This window comes from Ambystoma mexicanum, chromosome 6q (genome assembly GCF_040938575.1).
Source record: "Ambystoma mexicanum isolate Mex_15411 chromosome 6q, UKY_AmexF1_1, whole genome shotgun sequence".
NCBI classification, from domain to species: domain Eukaryota; kingdom Metazoa; phylum Chordata; class Amphibia; order Caudata; family Ambystomatidae; genus Ambystoma; species Ambystoma mexicanum.
Window position 1 is genome coordinate 1113639313 of NC_090937.1, and position 22952 is coordinate 1113662264.

General features: G+C 47.0%; 1 protein-coding gene across 6 annotated transcripts in view; it reads left to right on the top strand.

The window, feature by feature from the left end:
- The window catches only part of FRYL (FRY like transcription coactivator), a 3055992-nt gene that overhangs the window by 3021026 nt on the left and 12014 nt on the right, over window positions 1-22952 (top strand). For all 6 annotated transcript variants that reach the window (XM_069631694.1, XM_069631695.1, XM_069631691.1 and 3 more), the window contains one exon: window positions 4474-4670. In XM_069631694.1, coding sequence (XP_069487795.1) covers window positions 4474-4670 — 197 coding nt within the window. The remainder of the gene's footprint in view (window positions 1-4473; window positions 4671-22952) is intronic.

A 22952-nucleotide genomic window follows, 5' to 3' on the forward strand; every position in this document is an offset into this window, starting at 1 on the left:
CGGGTGGACCAAACCAGGAGTGAAATGCCACTCATGGGTCACTTGTGTGGAAGGCCCAATTTTGTTATTGCACTGTTTGCAAAGTTTCAGTTCTTAATCTTTAAGTCCTGGTTGCACCAGCGACGCATAGAGATAGTTGAGCCAGGTGGCAGTTGACACCCACTGCTCCCCCACTCCTCAGAGGAGGATTCGGAAACACAGTTGACCCCTCTGCCCCCATAAAAGATTAGATCTGTTGCGTTCAATGTGAAGAGCTTGAACTCCCCAGCCAAGCGCAAGTCCATCCTGCGGCGTCTTGTGGATTCGAACCGCTCTATCGCTTTGGTTTTTACAAGAGACCCACCTATCTCTGCAGGACTATGTCAGAATGCGGTGCAAACATTTCCCCCAAAAATGTATGGCATCCAGTAGCTCGAAGATGGGTGGGGGGCACGGCCATCTTCTTGGCGAAAGGCATCCCTTTTTTCCAAACAGGAAATCCAGCGATAGGAAGTGACATATCCCATCTGCCAACAGCAAAAGATTTCAAGATTGCAATGGGGCTGCTACACCTATTTAAAGCACTGGGGGTGGTAGATATCTGGAGGCTGCTGCACCCAGGGGAACAAGACTACTGGTACTTCTCACACATACTATGCACCTCATCCCGCATTGATCTGTTACTGCCTCCCCCCAGTTGGTGCTATACGTAGATAGCATAGCCATAGGGACAAGGGTCCTCTCGGACCATGCACCAATCCTGTTAACAATCTGAATCCATGACTCATCCCCCCACTGCTTCCAAGGTCACCCTGGAAACTATATGACCCTATCCTCAACAAGATGACCCTTTGTGACAATATTGCACAAGCCATTAGGAATGACTTTTGGGGAAATTAAGAGGGGCCCCACATCGATAGCAATAGTGTGGGATGCAGTGGAAGCGGTACTTAATTAATAGCGAAATCACACTTAGAGGGCCAGGTCGCAGAGCGGTCACATAAAAAGGGGTGGTCCCAAAAAGCACACAGAAAGCAATAAGCTAAAGGCGCACCTCGCAGATGAAATGGCCCAGGCCCTAATCGCAACAAAACCTGGGTGTTATGCCAAAGGGAATAAAGCAAACAAGTTCTTGGTTAGGAAGTTAGCAAAAACACAATGAAGCAGAATAACGGCATAGGGACTCCCAGGGGGCAATGCATTATGCAGAGGACGCCAAGGTTCGGCTGGCAGTGGAACATCTACGCAACACCATGTCGGCCACACCACGATCTGTAGCGGAGCAAAATCTATACATCGAAGAGGCAGCCCTCCCCCATCTTACAGACACAGCTAGAGAAACCCTGTACTGCCCAGTTACACTGAAGGAAGTAGACACAGTAATGAAATCCTTAAAAGCAAGATCCCCAGGCCCTGTGGATTTATGCCTCAGTTTTTCTTTTTTTTTTTAATCCAGGTACAACTCCTGAAACCCCTGACCTCTTTGTTTAACTGTGACCGGCATGGTGACAAAATCAGCAGAACCACAGGGGCTAACTTCCTCCAGGCCCTGGACATGGTGGAAATGGCAGCAATGGACCAATGTAAGATGGCACTCTTGGTGTTGGACGCCACTAAAGACTTTGATGAAGTTGTCTGGTCTTTTATGAAACTAACCCTAGAGGTGTCCTGCTGTGGGCCAGCCTTTCTAACCATGATCTGGCTAATTATAATTTTCCCAAGACATCTCTATGGGTAAACCAAAGCCAAGCCCCATACAGGGGGGCCTCTTGTCCCTGTTAATCCTTGCCCTAATAATGGAGCTTTTCGCTAAACGTGTCGGGGACAACCCAGCTATCGAAGGCTTAACGGTGACAAATACACAATACAAGCTGTCATTGTATGCCGATGACATAATTCTAACCCTCACAAAGGTCTAACCGTCCCTCAGGCACTCCCTAGTAGAACTAAAATCCTTTAAGCGCACAAGGCGTATGGGGCTTGTCTTTGGTTTCAACTATCATAAATCTGGGGCGCTAGGGGTGGGCCTTACGGAAGAAGCAAAAACAAAGAGGTGATGGCTGGAAGGTTTAGAATGAATCTTAACCTCTGGCATTGCTCTGGGCACCCTTCCAGACCATCGTTTTTCACCTGCCAGGCCATTACAGAAGAGGGAAGGCCATATGCAAATCGGCTTGGTCCCACCCCATAAGGGGCAGTCCAGCCCGAACTGCTAGGTCACATCCCTTCAGCTCGAGTCCACAAGCATCCCCAGACATTTTTCAGCCTTGTAGGGCTTCATCAGTGAGTAGCAACTTGGGTTTGTAGGCCCAACAGGCACGGGATCATGACCGGGCATACCCTTCCCACTCAGGTGACCAGGCAAAAACAAAGAGTTGATGGCTGGAAGGCTTACAATGAGTCTGGCCCGTTACTATCGAGGAACTCCGTTGGAGACCTCCGATTGAGTTCCGTGACCGTAACGGACCAGAACGTACAATCTTCAGTCCACAATGACAATTGATGTCAATCGGGTGATTAACCATGCAATCCTCTATAATGAGTGTGTGCCTTAAAAATCACTGGAATGTAGCAAATATGGAATACAAAACAATGACTGACAATTTTTCATTCTGTACTTATCCCTTGGATATCTCACACTTAGTGAAGAAATAGACTTCACAAGAGACAATTGCTCCTGAGGAACGGCTTAGGCCGAAACGCGTGAAGCTCATAATTGTATCTGATTTTGTGTTGATGAAATAATTTGTAAAACATTGTAGCAGGTGTTTTCTCTATAACTGAATGTTGATGAAGACTAGTCATTGAAGAACTGTTGGAAATGTGAGAAAATATGCAAGTAGCATTGCTATACTTGGTGTTTTAATGATTTCAGTTAAGAATGTGTGCAAGAGACGGGAGTGTCCACTACATAAAGACACTGTGTCTTTGCACATCAACTCCTGTTGGAGCCAGAGGTTATACTGCTAGGGGCCCCCGTACCAGATACATACCCAAAATCGGGTATGAAGGCCAAGCTAATCACTCACCTACTCTTGGCGGTGAGGATTACTTTTGCCCAAGCCTGGAAGGCCCCAGAGGACCCCACAGTCCCCAGTGGCCCCCCAGCCCTCATTGGTGGGCAAAAGTATGGGACATCCTAATGGCAGAAAAGGTCATGGCAGCCAAGGACAGGGTATTACACAAATTTAATGAAACCTTGTCCCCCCATCCTGGAATATGGCCTGGACTTTAGCACACAAGTGAATAAACCGCAGCAAGTGGCATGGTTCCTACATGCCAATGAATAGGTCGAACGTTTGTCAGTGTTGGGTGGGACGGGGAGGGGGGAGGGCAGGGCAGGTATAATGGGAGGGAGCGGTGGGAATGTTGTGAGGGAGCAAGTGGTGTTCCGTAACCACATAATATATGTGTAAACATATGCTGTTAATGTACAAACATACTTAAATAAAGTTGTTTTAAAAAAGAAATGCTCTTATGTAAAGGCACCTGACCCAGGGAGTCGATCCGTCCTCTTTTACTATGTCATTTCTTTTCTTAATGACACGCGCTGTTCTTCAGTAAATACAAAATATTGAAGGCCACAAATGTGCCCATGAAATACAGCAAGTTATCTGGGCACTTTCCTGTCTCTTGAGAATCTCATTCTGCAACTTGATATGGGATTTCTCCATTCCATTATTTGATTGGAAGGTCAGTTGGAGAATGTGTATGTTCTATGACGGCCTTCATACAGAGGTTTATGAAGGGTCCTACACACTTTCACAATGACTTGGATCACTGATGTAGGTGTAAAATATTAATGGATGCTAGCAAGACAATCAACATCCCGAAATGTCAAAGTAGACGTGCAGTTGTTATACTTACTGAAATGTTTTACGATGAGTCTTCCCTGGTTTTGTTCTTGGCATATGAACCTTTTAGTATGCTATCCTTCTTGCCTACGTAGAATGATTCAATCATTAAATCAAATACACAACAAAATCTTTATTCTATGAATTGATGTGTTGTACTTTGTATACATGTGGGGTTTGGATGTCACTTATTTGTTGCATGTGATGCAGTTGTTAGATTTTTACACACATATTTTTTCGTAACATTCTTTCTGATGGAGTGTAAGGGTATGCTTGTCCAATGCACGTCTGTTTGTTATAGCACTTCATCTCTAATAATAATTTGAATAATCACAGTGAATTGTCTCCCTTTATACTGCTGTATGCCGTATCAGCTTTATTTGCATTTCTCCATTCAACTCGTCGCAGGATTTTGTAAAGATGTATTCAGTTTTTTTTTCCTGCATATTTTTTTTAACAGTAAACTATTTCATATGGATTTAAGATGTCGCTTCCGTCTCCAAACCTATTAATTTTGTTTTCATGTTTTACATTCTATACATGCCAACAGAGCGTGCACATCTGGAGACTAACTATCTCAGTTTGGTTAACATACAGCTGTGTCCATTCGATACATTAATTGTTTATATGAATTGTTTAGGTGATTAACATGTCAGAAGAACTTTCACATCTGGAGGCTTACCTAAAGGAGGCTGAATTGCTCTCTGAAAGTGGTGTTGACGAGGCGGATGTCAGTGAGGCTTCTCGGACTGACCCAGAAACAGCTATTCACTTTCTTATTGAAACCTTGAGAGGCAAGGAATTTATGTCTGCAATTGCACTGGTCAAGACTTTCAGGTAGTACATTACATTATGTGTAGTTTGGTATTCGTATATATAGTTTTGTTTTACATGTGCAAAAAACTGGATTCGAATTGAGGTGTTAGATTATACTTGTTTGTATCTTCATTCATACTCTCTCAACACACTCATTTACATCTAGTAATCTAATATTTGCAATTGCATGAATTTAAGTTAGGAACTGTGCTTAATTCAAATATTTTTGACGTTGAATGATACGAGCCGCCACTCTATAGTTAAGGTGAAACCTGTGAGCTATAAGAAATCTGAAAATTCTATTGCTAATAACTTATGACTTGGTGGGCGGATTTGTTTGACCTTTTCCGAACAAAAGGTTTTTCACATGCCCTGCCACCATGAACATTCTTGGAAAGGTTTGTTAAAAAATGATACTCATTAAGAAAGCAAAAGAAACACAATTTTTTTCTTCCTACTCCCAAGAAAAAGTCACATTTTTGGTCAGCCAACAAGCAAAGACTGCTGGACGGATTTGGACCAAATAAGAAAACCTGGGAATGAAGTGTTGACTCGATTTTCGGGACAGGTTTGGGGCAAATCCGTCCAGTAGTTTTTAAAATATTAGACAGGGCCTGGTGAGACTATAGGTATTTAACTTGGTTGACCTACCCTGATGATGAAACCCCATGTATTATGCTCTATGTTCCACCTTCTGTAATGTTTGAAATGCTCAAAAATGACATCCACTCCGTATACTCCTGAGGGGGGAGAATGTGGGGATCAGGGGGGAAGATTGTTTTCTAAAGAGTTAGGAGCTTTACAGTCCGGCCCTTGTTTAGATTATAAAATCAAATAAAACCTTGTTTAAAAAAACATTTATTCGACGGGGAAGGGGGTGTCCCCGGCTCCCAAAATAATAGCTCTATCTCCCATAGTGCTTTGCAGCAGAAAGGCTTTTCAGAAATGGCAATACTCCATTTTGTTGTTCTTGCTCGATGCAAGTGATTACTGATGGTAATGACGGTGGAGTGTGAAAATGAAGAGTGCTCAAAAAGCTATTAGGAGGGGGGAGGGATGCAATCTCCACAGGTTAGAGATGGAAAGAGGAAACCATGTGAAGAGTTGGGATTGGTCTGGGGTGCCAGTTGTATTTCACACGTTTTTGGATTTCTGGGGGAATCTTGCGAGATTCCCATGGCTACAATAGAAGATGTGCCCTGAGAAGAAAATGTCACACGCACTGCAGAGTGATGGAGGTCGATTTGTCTTGCTTTGTGCTCGATTGTCAGATCTGGACTTGACGCCAGGCATCATATATATATATATATATCTATCACATCACTACGATCCATGCTTCACTTATTTTTTTCCGTGCTCTTACACGCTGCATCGGGAACACGATCTCAAGATTGACTTGACTTTTTTTCAACAATTGACTCTTTTTCCCTTCAGAAAACCTCCACCGCAATGCCAACTCACCCGATTTCAGGCTTATAGAGGTGCACCGATTGTGGGGGTTGGTAACTGACATTTTGGCCTGGCAATGTCTGTCTGTGGTGCTTGGGTGTAAGTCACGACACTGAGGACTGTGCGTCGTGCTCGAAAATGCAGCCGAAATCCCTATGTGCGAGGGCCAGGAAACTGGCTTTGGGCTGACTGTCTACAAAATCTCTGGCACGGTCTACAACATCCATTTGTACTCGAAGTCTTACTCGATGCTGAAAGCCGCAACTTCAGCGCTGAAAACCGTCCTGTTGACATCCACGGGGAAACCCTTGGCTCAGACTATCATCGACCGTTCCTTTGTACCACTATCAAAGTCGGGATTCTTTGATTCCATGTGGTCGATCTTCGACCTCGACCAGCCCGACGACCAAGGGGATGTTGACCCCATCTAGTCTGGCACAGGCGGTGTTAATTTCTTCAACGACCAGGCCGATTTGTTGGCACTAGCCCAAGAATTAAAAGACGCCAGTGGGCTAGAAACATCTCCAGATCTAAAGCTCCAGCAAGGTCAGCCCTACAAGCATACTCATGCTAAATTCAGAGCCTTGGTTGAGAGGGTGGTTGACACCCTAGGCTTAAAATATTATTCTGCACCCCTTCAGGCGTACGAACTCAAAGACGTTCTTGATAAAGGTCCTACAGTTGCGCCGGCTTTAGCTGACCCCGTAGCCGCCTTTTATTTATTTATATATTTTATGGCAACGCACATGCGCAATGCCTCCCGTAAGCTCCAATTTCACGGGAAAATACAGGCTGGCAAGGGGAGATCCTTCTTTCCTCTACACACCCTTCGTCAGAAGGGCTTGTTTTGCAAGCTGCCTCTATCGCCACAAGACCTGCGGCATCCACATACAATCTGCCTCTGGTCAAGAAAGTTTTTACTACAGTCAGTATTGCCTAATGTGGCTTACGGTTTTGCCAAATATTCTTTTGGTCTGTGGAAAGCTGTTGAACAAGCTACCCAGTACATCCCAGAGGGTGAAATGCAGGATGGTTTTATACTGCTGGTGGAGGATGGGATGGAGGTAACCAAGCAGTCGTTCCAGACGGGCCTGGACGTGGCGGACTTCGTTGGTCGGTTAATGGGGTCGGCAGTAGTGAGGAGGAGACAGGGCTATCTGAAAACCTCAGGCTTCTCCCCAAATGTTCAGAACAGTCTACTAGTCCTGCCCTTCGAGGGGGATATGCTTTGTGGTCAAAAAGCTGATGACTCTTTCGAAGCATTTAAAGAGTCTAAGATTGCTGCTAAATCACTGGGCCTAGCTGCGCAGCCGGCCAAGCCTGCCTTCAGCTTTGCCTCAAGAGGCCGAGACTATAGGTGCTATGTACCCTGTGGCAGGAAGGCGCAGCTTCCGCAGGCCAAGCAGGGACAGTGACTTTCTTTGTGTCCCGGAAGGGGGAGAGGGGCATCAAGAGGCCAGCTGCGGGGGTGGCTCCACATTCTAAGTCGCTTTGATTTCCCATCCCATGACTTACCGGTTGGTGGACAGTTGGCAGGACATTGGCTCCAGTGGCAGAAGATTCCCTCCGATGCCAGGGCCCTGCAGACAATTTGGTGGAGTTGTCTGCTCTTTTAAAAAAAAGCTGCCAGGCAGATCCCCACTGCCTCCAATCCAACCGGGACAGGAGCTCCAGGAAGAACTGAAGAGTCCTGTTGTCGAAGGGTGCCGTGAAGGAGGTACCTCCAGATCAGAGAGAGTCAGACTGGTATTCCTGGTACCCAAGAAGGGAGGAGGGTCTTCGTCCTATTTTGGACCTCAGGGCTCTAAACAAGTTCCTGAGGAAAGACAAATTCAGGATGGTGACATTGAGGGAAATTCTCCATGCTCTCGAACTTCAGGACTGGCTAATGTTAATAGACCTACGGGACTCTTATTTCCATCTTTCAATACATCAAAAGCACAGGAAGTTCCTAAGGTTCCTCATAGGGGACAAACACTATCAGTTCAAAGTGCTTTCCTTTGTGTTGACCTCCGCTTCAAGGGTCTTCACCAACCTCATGGCGGTAGTCGCGGCTCACCTTAGGAGATCCAGGGTCCATGTGCTTCTTTACCTGGTCGACAGGCTGATCCGGGGGAAGTCAGCGGGGGAGGTTTTGTCTAATCTAGAGCCCACCTCCCTACTTACACAGGCTGGGCTTCTCCCTGAACTTGAAGTCCCATGTGATCCCAGTCCAAAGGCTCCTGTTAAACGGAGCAATCCAAGACACTGAGATAGGGAAGGCTTTCCCTTCCGAAGAGAGAGCCGACAGCATAGCACAGATGGTACATTTATTCCGGAACCATGCCACTTTGCGAGCGGCTTCCTTCCTCTGCCTCTTAGGTCTCATGGCCTCCTGCGTTTTTCTAATGCCAGGGGCCAGGCTGCACATGAGATCCCTTCTGTGGCTTTTAAGGAACCAGTGGTCTCAGTACCTGGGAGCCCTCACGGATCAGTCCTTGACCTTGACTGGTGGGATAGTCGCAGCAGTCTTATGGCGGGGGAACCTTTTGGCCTCCTTGGCCTCAGACCCAAGTGGTCACGGATGCATCTCTGAAGGGTTGGTGTGCTCACTGCGAGGATGTGCAGGTGAGCGGCCTTTGGTCAGCAACGGAAGCCAGGTGGCACATCAACAGGCTGGAGTTGCGAGCCATCCGGCTAGCACTGAGCGCCTTTACCCAGTCTCTCAAGGGGAAGCATGTCCCTGATTCTAACGGACAACACAGTGACCATGCACTACTTGAACAGTCGATGCAGCTGTGGTTCTGGTTACTGGAGAAATTACTTACCGTAATGATCTTTCTGTGGATGATTCTCCCGCAGATTCCTCATCGCCGCTCTCATCTAGCCCCGCTCAGAAAGCTGTTATAGCTTAACGCTTCTACCTAAGCGAAAGACTGTAATGGCTCCAAGGTGACCATTGGTTAAACGCGCATTTTTGTTTAAAACTTTTTTTTTTATTTATAATTCCAATTAGTAATTCATTGGGGTTACCCCCTTGGGATGATTCCCATTGTTATGTTTCAATAGGCCGGTTAACATTCCCTCTGATTGTTTTTCCTCTGCAACGTTCGGACACAGGGGAAAAAAAGGAGGAACTGAAGCATGGGGTGAAGTGACATGCTCTATATAAACACGACGGCTGATGTCACATGACGGATTGACGATCGACAGCTGAGTCAACGTCAACTACGCCCCTGTCGAAAAAGTTTCCGAGCAGATCAAGATGAGGATACTGCGGGAAAAGAATCCATAGAAAGATCATTACAGTAAGTAATTTCTCCTTCTCCTACGTGGCCAGGGAAAGGCAGAGCTACCCGACACCGACCCTGGTGGGTGTCTGCTGCAGAACTGAATGAGGGAGACAAAATCCAGGGAGGCAAGAGAATATTAGATTTAAACAACCTTTCAGTGGTAACTCCTAGTAATATCCAAGGTCTTTATACCACACTCCTGTATGGCTTATTGTAAGGTGAAAAATGAATTCCCAGACTTTCATTGCCAACATTATACACCTCTCCTCCAACCTTTTCTAGTACTGAGATGAGGAAGAGGGGTGGAGTAATGAGGATGACCACACGTGGCAAACCAATGCTGCGTTCTAGACGTTGGAAAACTACCAAGTAAGACCAGGACATTTAAAATGTACACAGCTGAGTAACCAGAGGGAGAGAGAGTGAGTGTGCCACTGCATCTGACGTTTTCTGACACTGCTGTCTGGAACACCCATGGAAAGCAGAGTGTGTGTTGGGGAGCATTTCTCTAAAGTTTATTTGTGGACCCTCCCAAACTTCTAAGCATCCTGACCGGACTCAGAATCCTGTCCCTAAGTTTGCCTGCTCTTTATAATGGGTACTTTGTGACTTGTTTACGCACGCCCAAGCGCTTTTATGTACACATCGAAAATTCAGCACAAGGCTCCATTCATTGTAGGGTCAGACTTAAAAAGTTAGGGTTTGCTATTTCTTAAGATTGTCTTTGCTATAAAGATTGCCTGCCTGTTTCCCTTACAGGAATTGGTGGAGTTTAACCCTTTACCTTATGTATTCCAGTCGCTGTATATATTTTACATTGTGTGTTGCTTGAGTGGTATTTTTACTGTTGCTTTGCATTATTCACTTGTGTTGGACCTAATAAATTGTATATTTTCATATACTACTGTCTAAGGGTAATTCTTGGTGTTTTACGGTGTGCTCATCAAAGACCTCTGATCACCCCTGCTACTCCCGAGACTTAGCTTTGATTGCTCTCCAAGCTACAGTGAATTGGTCGGTCTATGTTCCCAGAAGTGTTCCCTGGTTCACTAACAAGGGTGGCCTCCTAAACCTTTGTTCACCAGAGCAGAGTTTAGAAATCCATTCTAACAGTGCGGCGCCCAGCTCAGAAGCTGATGGAGACGGCGTGCAGCGAAGACAAGCCGGGAGGAGTTTGCAGCGTCCCTGTCATGGGCAGCCTGAGCTGCCAGACAAGGGGAACCCAAGTGGTTAACGAAGTGGCTCACAGAAGGCATTGTTGGTCAAAGGGTGAGAAGTGGAGATGACGGAGAAGTGCGACGAACGCTCAAGACGCGAAGTAACACCGGTAAGCCCAGGGAGAGCACATGTGTTAACAGGGTACTTCAGAGCAAATGCTGCATGCCGACCCCAACACGCGAGAGCCCAAACAGAGAAGGCCATCTAAATAATACAGAGACCAACATTGAGAAAATGTTAAGAGAAAGCAATGTAATTGATACCGACACGAATATTGTGAAACTACTAGGTGAAGCCAATGGAATTGATAGATACGTACATTTGCGAAATGCCTAAGGTAGGGGAATGGACTTGAGACGAACATTGCAAAAATCCCAAGAGAAGGCAATATAATTGATATGGATACGAACATTGTGAAAAGCCTAAGTGATGACAGTAAAAATTGGTACAGAACCAAACCGGTTGAAAACCCAAGTAGACAATATAATTGATGGAAGGCTTGTGAAGAAAGGGGCAGTAAGCCAGTACTGGAGAAGTGTTTCGTGGGTACAGGACAGAATGAACAGAAAGCATAGAAGCACTGGCAGGATAGTGAACCAAGAAAACAGTGAGTCTGGGACTCAGATCCAAATTAGAAAGTTGTGACACCCTGGCAGGAGAGTACACCAGCGGTGAAAGAAGAAGTGACCAAAAGGGGTTTAAACACCCCACCTTGAAAGTATGGAACATTGATCAAAGGGAGGACCCATGCCCCATTCTTAAAAAAAAAAACTACAATACCCTGGCATGAGAGTATACCAGGAAGAAGAGTAGGAACCAATAACGGTTGACATAGAAAGGGAAGAGCCTTACCCCTTTGAGTAATAAAGGAAACAAGAGAAGTGACAAAACAGTGATTCCCTTGCTGGAGAGTAAACCAGGGATAAGATAATTGAAAAATAAAAATTGAACTTGTGTAATAGTGACAAAAGGGAGGAAGCCATACCTCTTGAGAAGGGAACACGATGAAGAGAAAGTAAATCTCTCAAAGAACTGTGACCTCGAAAGGAAACCGAGAGAGACAAAGGAAATCCCTGATTCTTTTGCGTAACAAGAACACAATTGAATCTGTGAAGACTGATTGGATTCAAGGGTGGAAACATTCCTTACTTTCCCCTCTTTTACACTGTGAGATAACAAAATGGATAAAACAGAATATTCATTGAAATATTATTGACTTTACCAGAAGGGGCAGATACCATTGTGAGAACCCAGAAGAAGCACAGGGGAAGGCAGAACCCCCTTTTTCCTGGTGGAACAGTATTGGTTTTCGTTTCTGCACTTTAGAACTTTGTTTGAAACTTCAAGAATAAGCTACGACTTTATAGTTCAGAGAAAGACCCTTTTTCACCTTGTATTTAGTTAAGCATGTAAGGGTCAGTTTAGGGTTTTGGACACAAGACAGAGGGCACTTTATTTACTTAACATATTGACATAGACGCTCCTTAGTTTTGTTGAGGCAGGGAAACCCCTCATAGAGTTAGGGAGTGGCAGGATTTTCCCAACCCCACTTATTATTTTGACAATAGTACTCTTTCAAACCCGAAACCTAATACTGTGTCTGACTCTTACTCTTGATCCCTTACAGCCCCCAAGGAATGTATTGGTGCAACATGTACAATGGCCACGGCAAAAGGCTGTTGCCACTCGCCATGGCAAACATGGCGAGTGGGCCTCAAAGAAACCTATTGGTGCAACAAGTACAGTGGCCAACAGTGATCATGGCCAATGCCCATGGCTAGTCTGCCAAAATAAACCTTTTGGTTCAATATGTACAGTGGTCACGACCGAAACCCATGGCTAGTGGGGCCCAAAGAAAAGTATTGGTGCAACATGTACAGTGGCCATGGCCAGTGGACCCCAAAAAAACTATAGTATAACAAAACCTCTGAAATTCAGTGAATAAACATTAGTTAAGAGAGAATTAAGGTGAGCAGATTTAACATTAAAAAACATAGCAACAAAACCTTTCAATTCAGTGAAAAAACCTTTGTTAAGGGAGAGTTAAGTTGATCAGATTTAACGCAACAAAACCCCTGAAATTCAGCACTCAGTGCAATGTGAAGAAGCTGTGCCAGAGATGGAGGGAAAAGTGTGAGGGATATACTGCAGTGGTAGCATCTGCCTCCCTTTTCCAAATCGGAAAGTGAGTATTCTAATGCATTGCATCCTCCCACAGATTCCTCATATTGAGTATCCTTGCCACGGTAGCTGGCATCTGAAACCCTTATCCCCAGCAGGCAGTGAAGTTTGCCTCTGCGCTGGCTCTCCCAGACAACCCACTCCTTGGAAGTGACAACGTCTAGATACTACATAAAGTTCACACCAGTCTCCATGTCCTCGGTTCCTTTGTTTCTGCATACTCTATAGGGATAGTTTTCTTTCTCAGATCTTTTATCTCTGCCTCACTTCAGGCAGTTTCTGCAAAGGCCTCTGGGTTCAAGCAGGGCTGCACTTCTAAGATGTTAATAACCTTCCCCCATACCATATGTATATGGTGATTAGAGGTTGACCGCGATTCTCAGAGTACGGTTCCTGTAGGCAATGAATCTTAAGGCAATTTATGAGTGAGTGGCGAATGTTGCTTTAGGCTGCCCCCTGGCGAAGTTCAGGAAAACCTCCTTCAGAAGCAGTTCTTTGAGGGAGAGCAGGGTGTCAGAATTCACCACATCTGGGAAGGATCCCTCTTTGGAAATGGACAGCCCGAAAAAGGGCCGTAAAATAACATCACAAAACCATTGCACTCAATGAGAGAGTCTTGCCACTTCTCTTCCTCACAGAGTACAAAAAGAAAAGTAAGCATTGGTGTCAACTAGAGTGAGGAAGACTCCTCGTCCAAGAGAGTGAATTGTACCATGGCCTCGTAGTCGATGTAGAACTGGGAGGTTTTAAAAAATACATCTTTTCAAAAGCGTGGGCATACTCAACCTAAATACTAACTAGTAAAGGGGTTCCAGGGAATCCTGCTGGAGACTGGCAGGGTATCAAGGAAGAGCTTCTTCTGTACTCCGGAATGCTTTGATCCTGCCCCAAAAAAAAGGTCATTGACAACAACCTCGGCACACAGTGGGCAGTCTTCCTCCCACTGTCGAAGGTCGCTGACCTTTATGAACCAGTTTCAAGCACTGCATACTTCCTTGTGATGCAGGAGATATTTGATAGTAGAGATGCATTTCAGTCTGGAACATTGAGAAATATTGGTCTTTCGCCCATACAGGGAAAACACATTTTTTGCGTCCACAAAGGGTGCCCAAAGTCGTTTTGCCAAACAGTGAGAGGGTGACTGACCTAAAAGAACCCTGATTTAAGGATCTGGCAAGCACTATGCTGCGTCCACTCAAAACCCCCTTTGTCAGCAGACTTGTTAACCAATGGGGAACAAATTTGGGGTTCTTGAGCGATTGGTGCATTATTACTTTTTGGGCTTGGCTGCTGCAGGTAGTAACTCAAAAAACCCCAGACATCCCTTGCCACAATGGATACCCTCTGAAGATCCCACCCTGTTGACGGAGGTTTGGTTCCTTATTGAGAAGCTGGCTATAGAACCAATTCCGACAAGGGAACAGGCAAAGGTATGGTATTTGTCCACGGACAGGAGCATCTGTCCCATCCCATCTTGGACCTCAAATCTGTCATCAAGCTTCTGAGCAAAGACTGGTTCAGTATGGTGATGTTTGCCCAGGTCACCCTACAAGCCCTGGATTTCAAAAACTGGATGTTGTCCCTTGATCTCAAAATTCCTATTTTCATGTGCCAACTCATCCAAGGCATAGCAAGTGCCTCAGGTTTGTGATTGGCGATGCACATTACTAATTTTGTATACTGTCTTTTAATTTCACCTATGCCCAACGGTCTTCACCAGGCTGATTATGGTGGTGGCAGCTTCCCTCAGGAGGGAGAAGATCCAGGTCTTCCCTTGCAAGATTGGATTGTCAGGGCGTTCTCTCCAGTGCAGGCGGTTTCCCATCTTTATTACACTGGCCACGTTCTTCATAGTCTGGGATTCAAATGGATTGTGTCCTCCAACGTATTCCACATCTTTGATATGTAATGTCCACAGCTGTGCACTTCGTAAAATTTTTCAGCAGAGGGCATCCTGCGTCGATGACGTCTGGTCGATGTCTCTAGAAGGCCTCTGTCGAGGGCAACGTCACCGGATGTTATAAATATGACGCACGGAGCCCGTAGCCTCAGTTCTGTTTTTTCCGCAAACGTGTTGCTTCGTGAAATTCGGCGCGCCTCGTGTGTTTCATCGTTGAGATGTCTTTTTTTCTTCAACCCCTCTGACTTTGCGGTCTGGCTTCAAGACCTTCCGGGACTGCAAGTCGAAAATGTCGATCACCGACCCGCATCGCATTTGTTTGTGGTGTTTGGGTGAGAGTCACAACACCATCGACTGTTCAAAATGCCAGTCGCTAACTGCCAAGGCCTTGCGGGAGCGGAAGAGGAAGCTCCAGATAGGTAGGGGTTCTAATCCCAATAAGTCCCATAAATCTAAGTCGAAATCCAAAGGGGTGTCCACTGACGACTCGAGTGGCAACTCTCAGCGTTGGGAGTAGGCCCGGGGTTCTCGGTCCCGGAGTGGTTCCCGCCATTCTTCTTCCTCGTCGCAGTATTCACGGAAGCGCCATCACCAGTTGCCTTCCCCGTCCTCCTTGTCGACACTCTAAGCATCGAAGCCTCCAGCGCCCTTGACGCCTTGAGAGATTTTTGCCCGAAATTTGCCATTGGAGTACCCCAATGTGGTGGATCCTCCTAGGAAGGCTATGGCGAAGTCTGTGAGGCCAGTATTGGACTCAAGGCCCTCTTCTGCCCTCTTCTGTCCCAGGGCTTCAACTCCCTCTGGACAACATATATGAAGAGGAAGAAAGGTCTGATTTTGTGGACCCTGATGAACTGGATGTGGCTTGAATTTTTTCTGGAGACAGTTGGAGGAGTTGAGGCAAACCCTCCATGATGCCAGTGGGTTGGACACTTCTCTGGAAGTGGAATTTGGTAGGCATGAGCCTGGGGCTCATGCTGAGTCTTCATACAAGAGGTTCATGGCTAGGGTCTCTGGGCTGGTCCAGTACTCCTGAAGACTTTGTGCAGGATGATCTAACGGACATCTTAGATCAAGGTCCGTCCTCTGACCCGGTGTTACCATTTCATCTCACCTTACAGAAAAGGGTGGCAGCTGCTTGGTTGTCACTGGAATCTCTTTTGGCTATTAATAAATCTTTGACAAAAAAGTACTGCCCTTCCGTTAGCGACCCCAGTTATTTATCCACTCACCCCACTCCCGAGAGTTTGGTTGTACAGGCAGCCACAGCCACCTCGAGGCAGGCGGCGTACCCTACCATCTCTCCTGATAGGGACGACACACGCTTTGATGGTTGGGCTCGGAAGGTATTTTCTGCGGGGAGCATGGCATTGAAAACGCCCAACTCCACTTGTGCCTTAGCAGGGTTCTCACACACTCTGTAAAACTGTTTCTTTAGCGGCTGAGCATATTCTCCAGGGGGAAGAAAAGGATGGCTTCCTGGCTCTCATGCAGGACGGCAAGGATGCCCTGTGCGAATCCCTTAAGTCGGGTTTGGATACGGCCAACAGTGTTAGCCTGTCCATGGCTGCGAGCACCGTTATACGCAGATGTGTGTGGTTGCGGAAGTCGGGCTTTGCTTCGATGTGCAAAGCCGTCTTCTGAAGATTCCCTTTGATGGCACACATTTGTTTGGCAACAAGGCTGACGAGAGCCTTGAGAGGTTGCAGACCTTGAAGGCTGCAGCAAAATCTTTAAGCACAGCTGTGCGTCAACCTCAGCCTTTTCGTCGTAGGGGACAGCAGTGGAGGGGAGGTTCTTTTGGTTACTACTCATCCTTTGGTGGAACAAGAGGGGTCGTCAGTCAAAGGGGCCAGCGAAAAAGTACCAGTGGTGGTCGGGGAAATAGAGGTGCCAAAGCTGCTTAGGCAGCTGCCTCTTTGCCTTCAGGCACTGCCGCAGCCGCTCCAAAACAGTTGTGATGCCATATCCCATGGTTCACCGGTTGGGTGCTGTCTGCCACAGCATCTCGAAGAATGGCGAGCCATTACTTCAGATGTGTGGGTTCTGGATACCATAGCCCAGGCTACTGTCTTCCCTTCCTAAAGCGGCCTAACACAATCCGCCGGGGAAAGTCTCTTTGCAGCTTCCAGATCCGCTCCTTGTGCAGGAAATCTTAACCATGCTGGAGAAAGGCGCTATAGAGCTGGTGCCTGTAGCGGAGAGGAACAAGGGATGGTATTCTCCTTATTTTTGGATCCCCAAGAAAGACAGGGGATTGAGACCCATCCTGGACTTGTGTTTGTTGAACGAACTTCTCAGGATGGACAAGTTCAAGATGGTTACTCTTCCTCAAGTCCTCCAGGCCCTTCAACTTCAGGATTGGTTGGTGTCTCTGGACCAACAGGATGCTTACTTTCATGTGCCGATTCATCCCAAGCACAGAAAGTACCTGAGGTTTGCGGCTGGAGACTTGCACTTTCAGTTTTGGGTCCTGCCGTTCGGATTGACCTCCGCCCGAGGGTCTTCACCAAGCTATTGGTGGTGGTGGCAGCATACCTCAGGTGAGGGGGAGATTCAGGTCTACCCCTACCTGGACGACTGGCTGATCCGGGCACGCTTTCCTGAGTAAGCATTGGATCACCCCGGTCTCACCTGCCGCTCCCTCCACAAGCTGGGCTTCTCCCTCAATTTCAAGAAGTCGCATCTGACACTTTTCCAACAGCTCCAGTACATCGGGGCTCTGTTAGACACGTCCTTGGGGAAGTGCTCGCCTCCCAAGGTGAGGGCTCACCACATTGTGCAGAATCGTGGACAAGTTCCAACATGCCCAGAGTGTCCCGGCTTTCGAATTCTTAAGGTTGCTCGGCCTCATGGCATCCTGCATTTTTGTGATGCCAGAGGCCAGGCTGAGGATGAGATCCCTGCAATGGGTCCTCAAGATGCAGTGGTCGCAGTTCTCAGGCAAGATGTTGGATCCTGTTCAGATCGCACTCTCGGTCTCACAGGATCTTCTGTGGTGGGCCAACAAAGGGAACTTGATGAAGGGGGAGCCGTTTTGGCAACCATGGCCGGAGGTGACTTTAGTGAGTGATACTTCCCTCACATGATGGGGCGTGCTTGCCGACAACTCGTCCGCCAGCAGTCGTTAGTCTCTGTAAGAGTCCAAACTCCACATCAACCTGTTAGAGCTGGGGGCCATCAGGTTATCCTGAAGGATTTTCTGCCATCTGTGCGGGGGAAGAGTGTCCTGATCATGACGGACAACACAGTGGCCGTGCATTATCTCAACAAAAAAAGGGGGGGAAGGGGAACTCCCGATGTGCAGAGAGGCATGCAGCTCTGGTTCTGGGCCATCCAGCAGGGAATTTCTATCTCGGCAGTTCATCTGGCCGGAGAAGAAAATATGGCGGCGGACGCTCTGAGCAGGCAGAGCATGGTCTCTCACGAGTGGGAGTTGGCTCAGGAAGTCCTTCAGGAGATCTTCACCCTTTGGGGAACCCCGCAAGTAGATCTCTTGTCACCAGTGCCAACTGGAAGTGCAAGAGATTCTGCTTAAGGGAATTTCCTACAAGAGGAGCCTTGGGGGATGCATTTGTAGTGGATTGATCATTCCCGCTGCTGTATGTGTTTCCTCCAGTCCCCGTCATTCCTCGAGTGTTATGGAGGTTTGGTTCCCACATGATCCTCATTGCTCTGGATTGGGCCAGGAGAGCGTGGTACCCGGACCTTCTAGAAATGTCCATCTGCCCTCTTACTTTCTCTGGCCCACGGGGGGCTTCAAGTAGGTACCATTAAGGTTTACCTGGTGGCGCTCGTCTGAAGAATGTTCTTACTTTAAGATTCCTTTGATTTCTCCATTTCTTGAAAGACTGACTAATGTGTTCCCGCTGTCCCCTTTCCAGGTGCCAGTTTAGGATTTAAATTTGTTTTTTGAAATTTCTCATGGGTGCTCCGTTTGAACCGTTGTACTCTTGTCCTTTGAGATTATTGTCCTTCAAGACTGTGTTCTTGGTTGCGTTTACTTCTGCTCGCAGAGTGAGTGAATTGCAGGCACTTTCCTCTAAGCCACCCTTTACTGTGTTTCACAAGGACAGGATTGTACTGCGGGTACGTCCTTCCTTTCTACCTAAGGTAGTATCAGAATTTCATTTGAGTCAGAAAGTGGTTCTCCCATCTTTCCATCCTCCTCCTCATCCTGGTAAGGAAGAGGAGCGACTCCATATGTTGGATCCTAGGAGAGCTCTGAGCTTTTACATTTCTAGGATGCCCAGGGTCAGAGTGGATTATCAACTCTTTGTAGGATATGCTGGACACCGATTGGGCCATGCTGTTACCAAACAGACCTTATCCAGGTGGATTATCCTCACTATTAGGAGTGTTACCGATTGGCGGGTAAGGACCTTCCTGAAGGGTTACGACCTCATTCCACTAGGGGCGTGGCTGCTTCCACCGCCCTCCAGTGAGGTGTTCCTGGAGGTGGTTCTTTATTCCGCAATCTGATTGGGTACTCTAAATTCTTTTTCCTCCTCCATTTACTGGTACTGCTTTGGGAGTCTGTCAAAGATGTGTAATACGTTGGAGGACACAATCCATTCGAAGAACAAGTTACTTACCAACTGGTAACGTTCTTTCGACTGGATGTTCCTCCAACGTATTCCACATAGCCCTCCTAGCCCACCCCTCTGGAGAATTTCCTATGCGATTGCAGCTTGCGTTTATGCAAGGCTATATGCAGTCAAGCAGGCATGAGACTAGTGCCACACGTTCTGGGGGAAAAAAACATCACCCTCGACGGAGGCCTTCGAGGGACATCGACCCGATTTCATCGACGTAGAACGCCCTCTGCTGAAAAAGATTCCGAAGTGCACAGCTGTGGACATTACATGTCAAAGATGTGGAATATGTTAGAGGAACATCTAGTCGAAAGAATGTTACCAGTTGGTAAGTAACTTGTTCTTCTCCCTGAACTCTAACTCATCTCAAGTGACACCTTCTCAGGCTCTCCAGTTCATCAGAGCAGTCTTGTATAGGGATGGTTAATATCTCTCGGATGGTCGACCTGCCAGACTCGGTCTGTGATCGCCTCATGGAATCCTGCATTTTTTTGGTGCCAGTCGTCCAGCTGCAAATAAGGTTGCTGCAATTCTGTTCCAGTCAGTGGTCCCAGTTTTCGGGTAGTACGTCAGACCTGCTTTGGGTTTTTACATGTGGCATGCCCATTCATGCTGGGAACCTAAAAGCAGAGCATTCATTCTGGCAAGGATCCGTCTGAGGCCCACTTCCAGCTGCACCTATTCAGAGGTATCCTACCTTTTCTCACCTTCCCCCAGAAGCTCACTCTCTCTAGAGCTCTGGTTCTCTCCAAGCTGTACTACTGCAACAGCCTCTTTCTCAATCTTCCTAACTCTACTCTTCACCCTCTACAACTAATCCAGAACAGGACAGAGAGACTTATCCTTGGCCTCAAGTGCAGGGACAGCATCTCTCCAGCTCTGCAATCTCTTCACTGGCTCTCAGTGGCCGCGAAGATGAAGTTCAAGATTCTCTGTATCATCTGCAAGGCTTTCTGGGGCTATGGTCCTCTCTGTGCCCAAACCTCTCTTCCTAAACACCTTCCTTCTAGAGCCTTCCGCTCAGCTAATTCAAACACTCTGCAGGTCAGACATTTCTCCAAACGGAGAAGTGGTTTGGGGGGTAGATTTCTCTCCTCTGCAGGGGCCTCCCTCTGGAATGTCCTCCCTGGCCCTCTCAGACTTGAGCCGGATCTTCAGAAGATTCTGGAAACTGCTCAAGACCTTCCTCTCCTTCCTTCTTGCTCCCTCTCCCCTGCTAATCTACCTCACGGCTCATCCTGACTGGTGGTGTGGCTGTCCTCAGTCGCATAGGGTACCACTCCCCACACCCCTTGACCAGTCTCCCTGCACTTCCTTCTGGTGTACTCAGCACTTCCGATCTGGGTTTGCACCCGTGTAGTCCTTTGCCATCCTTGCACTTACTCAGAGCCCTGCTGCCCTGACTGCACTTCCCTTAGTACCCCTTCCCTGCACTTATCCCCTCCCCTCTCCCCTGCACTTCTCATTGCACTTGCATGATCTGAATGCCACAAGGCCTAGTAAGATTGTTTGTCTTGTCATCCCTCTGTCGCCCCTCCCTTGTCTTTTGGTGCATAGAAACACTTGTGAAGGCACATTATAAATATCAAATCATATATCACCTTACTATACTACACCAGAGTAAGTAGTCACTTTTAGACAAAATGATATGTGCCTAAGTAGTTACCCCTTTTTTATAACCCTATTGTACTTTGACACCTGGCTAGGTGTGCACCCTGTATAAATAAACTGCCTCCTTGACTGTAATCTATGACAAAAAAAATATTCCCTAAAAACGAAGACTAATTTACACAAATTTCAAAAAGATTGAACCTGACATTCGAATGGATTGGGTCCTTCCGTGGGTTCATCTTATTAAGATATTAGCTCGCTGGTGTAGTTCGCGTTGGAACCTTTAGTAGCCCAACATGGGGCTTCATGACCTGAACCTCCTCATCGACCTTGTCTGTTGGGCCGCTTCTTGACTCTGGAAGTGACGACACCTCTAGTACAAAAGGGCGGCACAACGGCCCTAATCTCAGTTCCTTTTTCTGAACACACTTCTTCGGAACTTACCTCCCTCATGGAAAATGTCTGCTGTGACACCAAGTCAAAAGCTTTGGGGTTCAAATGCTGCAGGGACTGCAGTTTGAACATGGCCATTTTCAATCCCCATATAATTTGTGTAAGGTCCTAAGGGTGGGATGGAACGTCTCGTATTGCGACTCTTTTCAGACACTGAACTCCAAGGTGCTCAGGGAACCAGTGGCCAAAATTTCTGTAGACCGCCAGCCATCGCCAAGAGATCCCCCTCCAGAAGCCGATCAACGGTGGTTGGAGCGTGGAGCTCGCTACACCCAAGAAAGATGGTTACAGGGAGAAGAAAGGGCACCAGAATTCCTGCACTACACACCACAAACACTACCACTCCATAACTAGATCGAGACATTCCTCGTCGTCCGATTCACATAAGAAAAAGAGAAAGCATCGGTCCTGTTGAGACTACCACAAAGAGTGGGAAAAAAAGTGTCGACAGCCCTAGCCTCGTCAACGACTGAGACAGTAGTTCCCACCACACCTGTACATGGCAGCAGGGTACATAAGAAGAGGCATGCCCGTATGCCTCAGGGCTCAGATCCCGTCCCGGAAAAGAAAATGGTGCCCAAGTGATTGATGCCGAAAAACAAGTATAATGGTGACAAGAACTCTCAGGGTTTTCTGAATTGAAAAAAGACAGGTTGGATTTCCGTCAACAGCCTTGGAACCTATTTGGTTCCAAGGCTGACAAATCTTTGGAGAAATCAAAGAAACCAAAGTCATATCCAAATCATTAGGGCCAGCAGTGCAACTGCTGGTGGGGTTTTCATTTTCTACCTCTGCATCAGCTTTCTATAGCAGCCGTGGTTTGAGACCTTTCCAACAGCTAGCTTAGAGCCTGCTTTTGAATGGCCATGGGCGTACAAAAATAGGTCACATGACCAGGAAGTATAAGGAGTGTACAAAAGTCCCAGGAGTGCTTGGCTTCAACACCAGCCTCTACTCAGAAGCCTCATTGACTCAGCACTGCCATTCGGGCAACAATATCGGGGTTCTTGGACACTTGGTGAGGCATTACTTTGAGCGTCTGGGTCCTTCAGGTGGTGGCATCTGCAGACCACCCAACTTTCATCAAAAACCACCAGATCACCCACTCAAGGTGAGGGTGTCTTTTCCAGACCTGATCCTTGTGGATGTGTTTTAGGCTCTGCTACATAAAGCAGTTATAGAACCCATTCCTGAATTGGAGCAGGGGAAAGGGGGAGAGGAGGGTGGTACTCTCCTTACTTTTTGATACCAAAAAAGGACAGTGGTTAGATCCCATGTCGGATTTGAGGCTTGTCAACAAGTTCTTATGGAAGGAAAAATTCAAGAAGGTTTTGTTACGGTACACCCTGTTTTGGCGCCGCTGGACGATTCGCCGCGGCCAGTTCGGCGCTGGGATGTTTTGGCGCTGGGATGTTTTGGCACGCCAGTACATGCATATACTTAGAGGGATTAATTTCCCTGTAAAAAAAAAAAGTCTCCATAGCACGAGTGCCAGCCAGAGCAAGTAAGAAAAACATATGTCTCCATAGTTGGATGCTTGCAGTGCAGAGACTTGTGCTGAAATGAAAGATCGCCATTTCAGAAATGCGCTCCTTTATTTTCAGTGCATGTGTGATCGAGTAAT